Raw genomic sequence first — 6,084 nt, forward strand, 5'->3', positions numbered from 1 at the left:
GATGGGGGAGATTTAATTTTTTTTTTGCATCTCTATTTTTCAGGAGATGGATACAAAGTCTATAGAAGTGAGGCAAAGCAGCATCAACTTCATGGACCCTGTACAGATTACACAGGTGGAGGTGTTTCCTGTCTTAAGGCAAATTACCGTGGATAAATCCCCAGGGCCTGACAAGTTGTTCCCTGGGACCCTGCGGAAGATAAGTGCAGAAATCGTCAGGGCCCAAGCACAGTGTGATGTCAGATCACATCTGGGTGACTAAAGTGATCTCATCTGAAATGTTGTCCTTCACCAACTGATATATTTCGTAATTCTTTTCACAGGTTAAGAACGACAAGAAATTTGTCTCCCAGAATCTCAGACACAACACGCCAGCTTTTCCCTTCCTGTCCTTTAAGAAGTGCATCAAGGAATTCACTCAATCATCCTTCCTGCTCACACTGTGGGAATGGGTTCACTCGCTCATCTCAACTGAAAGTCCATCAGCAATTCCACACTGGGACACGGCCACTCACTGTTCTGTATGTGGGAAGGGAATTAGTCAGTCATCCCACCTGCGGACACACCAGTCAGTTCACACTGGGCAGAGGCTGGCCACCTGCTGAATTTGTGGGGAAGGATTCACTCGGTCATCTGACTTAATGGCTCACCAGCGAGTTCACACTGGGGAGAGACTGTTCACCTGCTCAGACTGTGGGAAAGGATTCACTCAGTCATCCCACCTACAGGCACACCAGTCAGTTCACACTGGGAAGTGGCCGTACACCTGCTCAGACTGTGGAAAGGGATTCACTAGGTCATCTGACCTAAAGACACACCAATCAGTTCACACTGGAGTGTGGCCATTCACCTGCTCAGAATGTGGGAAGGGATTCTCTCAATCATCCAACCTTCTGGCTCACCAGTCAGTTCACACCAGGGAGAGGCCATTTACCTGCTCAGACTGTGGGATGGGATTCACTTCGTCATCTCACCTACTGAGACACCAGTCAGTTCACACTGGGGAGAGGCCATTCACCTGCTCGGATTGTGGGAAGAGATTCACTCAGTTTTCCAGCCTGCAGACACACCAGGCAGCCCACACTGGGAAGAAGCCATTCACCTGCTCAGACTGTGGGAAGAGATTCGCTCAGTCATCTCAACTGAAGGTACATCAGCGAGTTCACACTGGGGAGAGGCCGTTCACCTGCTCAGATTGTGGGAAGAGATTCACTCAGTTATCCAGCCTACGGACACACCAATCAGCCCACACAGGGAAATGGCTATTCAACTGCCCAGACTGTGGGAAAGGATTCAATCACTCATCCACCCTCCAGAGACACCAGTCAGTCCACACTGGATTATGGCCATTCACCTGCTCAGACTGTCGGAACAGATTCAGTCGGTCATTTCCACTGAAGGTACATCAGAGAGTTCACACTGGGGAGAGGCCGTTCACCTGTTTGTTGTGTGGGAAGGGATTCACACAGTTAGCTAGCCTACAAGCACACCAGTCAGTTCACACTGGGGAGAAGCCATTTACCTGCCCAGACTGCGGGAAAGGATTCACTCAATCATCCCACCTGAAGCTACATCAGCGAGTTCACACAGGGGAGAGGCCGTTCACCTGCTCAGACTGTGGGAAGGGATTCACTTTGTCATCTCATCTGAAGGTACATCAGCGAGTTCACACTGGAGAGAGGCCATTCACCTGCTCAGAGTGTGGGAAGGGGTTCACACAGTTAGCTAGCCTACAAACACACCAGTCTGTTCACACTGGGGACAGGCCGTTCACCTGCTCAGACTGTGGGAAGGGATTCACTCGGTCATCTCGCCTACTGACACACCTGTCAGTCCACATTGGGGAGAGGCCATTCACCTGCTCAGTGTGTGGGAAGGGATTCACTCGGTCATCTGATCGACTGAGACACCAGTCAGTTCACACTGGGGAGAGGCCGTTCACCTGCTCAGACTGTGGGAAGGAATTCACTCGGTCATCTGAACTACTGGTACACCAGTCAGTTCACACTGGGGAGAAGCCGTTTACCTGCCCAGACTGTGGGAAAGGATTCACTCAATCATCCCACCTGAAGCTACATCAGCGAGTTCACACTGGGGAGAGGCCATTCAGCTGCTCAGATTGTGGGAAGGGATTCACTGGGTTATCCGGTTTACTGGCACACCAGTCAGTACACATTGGAAAGAGGCCATTCACCTGCTCATACTGAAGGAAGGGATTCACCCATCTATTTGGTCTAAGAGACACCAGTGAGTTCACACAGCGGAGATGCTGTTCACCTGCTGTGACTGTGGAAGTGGTTCAGTCACGTATGTAACCATATGACACACTGCTGGAGTCAGAAAAATTATAAGTTTAAAACTATGTTCAACTCTGCAATTTTTCCCACTGCTCATCCAATTCTGCATCCTGGTCACTGGGCATGGGAGGAGTTTCTTCTGCTGCATATTCACCTTTAATGGGACTGGAGTTTAATATTCTGGATCTGAGACAAATAAATCAGTTCTGTTTTAAACTCTTTCTCCTGTAATTAGTGAATTTATAACACACCTAGTGTACAGTAGAGAGTCAACTCAGGCCAGCTGGACCCTGCCAGTAATTCAGTTCCATGACAGTCCTTTTAAATCCTCCCATGTTGTTCCCCTCTCGCTCTCCCTGTGGTGATGGGTTCCAAACAGTCACCACTCTGGGTGAAGAGGTTTCCCTTGAATTCTCTGCAGTCTGAAGAAGTCAAGCTGACTGCAGTTCTGTCTGAGATGTTCTTCACCCCTTTAATCTCTGGGCTGAGGAAGAATGACATTGTTAGTTAACCTCCTTAATCACTACTCATTTCCACGTTATGGATAATTTTCCCTGTTTCTAAAGGGTTGTTACAAAACACCACTGTCCTCTAAAGATTGAAAGCAGAATGTGAAACCATCAGTTGGATGTTCAGCGAAGCAGGGTCAGAAGCCAGAGATGGGTCTCTGAGTTTGGGGCTCTGGACGATGGTCGGGATAAGAATGTATGAAGAGGAGAAGGGAATCAGCAGCGGGGCATGGCAATGAATGACAGCGTAGCAACATTTGGAAGCTGATTGACAGAAAAAATAATTTGGTTGTCTGACTGATGACACAAACAGTACCTGTGGTGAGGTGCTCCACTGGTCGATGCCTGTTGTGTTCGGAATGGTCATATCTATGGAGGGAGCTGTTCCTGCTTCTTTATCCAGTAATATATCAGGATGGTTTTTATGGATTGTCCTATTGGTAACAATATATTGGTTATCTAAAATCTGGAAGTTTTTGACTCTAAAACTGGATCAGGCTTGAAGCGATGGAGCCCAATCATCAGTTTGTATTTTAAAGCAGGAATTTGCTGAATGATATTTGCCACTTGATTGTACCTGTGTAGGTAATCAGATTGTGTTAAACTGTTGCAGGTCCAAGAATGTGTTGGATTGTGTCTGGTTTCTCTTGACATTTTCTGCATTTATTGCCTTGTTTGTATTTCCTGTATTTTTGATCTTTTTTTCTTATTGTTGACCACCCTGTCCTATATTTGTGCAAGGAACCCCTCTGTTTCTGGGAAGAGATCTCCAACTCTCAGTCAGGTGCTCGATGCTTCCTTGTCACCATCTCGTCTGCTCAGATCATTGGGATGTCTCCCATGAAGGGTCATACTCATTCAAATGGTTAATGTTTTCTTCCATATTGATGATTAATTTTTCTGAGTTGTCCTCTCATTTAAGTTTTCTGGTCTGTATTTCATATCAGGATGGCATATACACACATGGAGTGCTGAATTCTGTTCATTTTTGATGAAGGTATATACTTAGAATTTTTATCTGACTGTTGTGTGATTTTTTTTTCATCTGTGTTATTTCTCTTCCTCCTTTTGTCCAAGGTAGTGTTAGTTTAAGTGGGTTTGAGTGTAAATAGTCTTCGAAAGTTTTCTAAGGTTCTTATTTATCTTTGTAAATTTTACTGATTGAAATGGGACCAAGATTTTTTTTATTTAAAAAATAAAGTCAATTGATGAAGGTGTTTATTGCCTTTGTTGTATTTAACTATTGAGATCTGTTTGGCAGGTCTTCTTAAGCTTTGAACTAAGTTTTCTCAAAGGTTTTCCCTATTTTGTACTACTTTCTATTTTCTTTACTTGTTGATTTTCCAGATACCTGGGTATCAAGAGTCCCAATGAAGGGTCTTGGCTGGAAATGTTGATTCCCATCCACAGATGTTGCCTGATATGCTGAGCTCCTCCAGCAATTTGTGTGTAGTTCTCTAGATTTCTAGCATCTGCAGCTCCTCTTGTTTCCCAGATACTTACATGCTTTTTGAAAGAACAAGCTGGTAGTGGGGTTGTGTGGATCTGTTGGTAAAATATTGAATAAAATCATTAGAGAGAGGTGGCATAGGGTTGGAAGGTGTACAATCTGTGGATAGAATTAAGGAACAGCAAATGTGAAAAAAATCCCTGATGGAAATTGTATAGAGGCTCCCAAACAGTAGTGAGTATGTGGTCCACAAATTAGAATGGGAGATAGAAAGTGTGTGTCAACAGGGCAATGTTACAATAGTCATGGGGGATTGTCATGCAGGTGATTAGGAAAATTAGGATGATGTTGGTCTCAAGAGGAGGAATTCCTAGAATGCCTACAAGATGCTTTTTTAGAGCAGCTGGTGGTTGAGCCCACTTGGGGATCAGCTATTCTGGATTGGGTGTTGTAATGAACCAGAATTAATTAGGTCACTTCAGTTCAAAGAACCCTTAGGGGCAAGTGATCTTAATATGATCAAATTCACCCTGACATTAGAGAAGGAGAAGCTAAAGTCAGCTGTGGAATAAAGAGAATTCGAGAGGCATGAGGGAAAAAATGGTCAAAATTGATTTGAAAAGGACACGGGCAGGGATAAAAACAGAGTAGCAATGGCTGGAATTTCTGGAAGCGATTCGGAAGGCACAGAATAGACACATCACAAAGACAAAGCAGTGTTCCAAAGGTGACGTGACAAAAATGTGGCAGATAAGAGAAGTCAAAGACAACATAAAACTCAAAGAGAGGGCATAGAGCAAAAATTACTGGGAAGTTAGAGGATTGGAAAGCTTTTAAAAACCAACAGAATGCAACTAAAATAATTAAGAAGGAATAGATGGAATACTTAGGTGAGCTAGCTAGTAATATTGAAGAGGATATCAATATTTTCTTCAGGCACTGTCCCTATAGTGTAAAAGGGAGGTGGAAGTGGATTTCGGACCACTGAAAAATGGTGCTTTATAGAGTGTCGCACCAGACAGTCAGCTATTCTTGTCTGGCACGTGGTGTCAGGATTGGTCTCCCTTCGGATTAACCGGGTCACAATATGAACATTCCTGACTCGGCCCTCTTTTTTTTAAATGAGGCCGAGTGGGTAGCTCGACGCTCAGCCCAGCACAGATGGAAAGCGTGCTTGGGGGGGGTGGCCCAACTTGGATTCGAACTCTGGAGCCTTTGCTCCAGAGTCTGGTGCTGATGCCATTGCGCCACCAGCCGGCGAATAAATGATGCTGGAGAGGTAGTAATGGGGTGGGGGTGCAAGGTGATGGCAGATGAAATGAATAAGTATTGTACATCACTCTTATCTGTCGAAGAACTGGCAGGAATATGTAAGTCCCAGATGTCAGTGGTCAGAATGTGTGAAGTTACTTTACTCGGGAGAAAGCATCTTGGGAAACAGAGATGGTCTGAAGGTAAATAGGTCACCTGGACCAGATGGTGTACACCCCTGAGATAGGAAAGTGGTGGCTGAAGAGATGTGGAGGCATTAGTAATGATCTTTGGAGAAACATTAAGCAAATTATATCCTAAGATGTTCTTCCCTTCACTGCTCGCCTCTCCCAGTTTCTTCCACCCCTCTCACCCCCACACTTCTTCCTCTGACATCTCATCTCTTTTTTTTCCTCCTCCAGTCCTGACGAGGATCTCGGCCCGAAACGTTAACTGTTTACTATTTCCCATGTATGCTGCCTGGCATCCTAGGTTCCTCCAGCACTTTGTGTATGTGTTGCTTGGATTTCCAGCATCCACAGATTTTCTCCTGTTTTTGATAAATGTAAAAGTGAGG

General features: G+C 45.0%; 1 protein-coding gene across 1 annotated transcript in view; it reads left to right on the forward strand.

The window, feature by feature from the left end:
• The window catches only part of LOC140207134 (uncharacterized), a 174,884-nt gene that overhangs the window by 4,465 nt on the left and 164,335 nt on the right, over window positions 1-6,084 (forward strand). Inside the window, exon 2 of the mRNA XM_072275467.1 lies at window positions 44-2,121. Within this exon, the coding sequence (XP_072131568.1) occupies window positions 642-2,121 (1,480 nt within the window). The 5' untranslated portion in view covers window positions 44-641. The remainder of the gene's footprint in view (window positions 1-43; window positions 2,122-6,084) is intronic.

This window comes from Mobula birostris, chromosome 13 (assembly GCF_030028105.1).
Source record: "Mobula birostris isolate sMobBir1 chromosome 13, sMobBir1.hap1, whole genome shotgun sequence".
NCBI lineage: Eukaryota > Metazoa > Chordata > Chondrichthyes > Myliobatiformes > Myliobatidae > Mobula > Mobula birostris.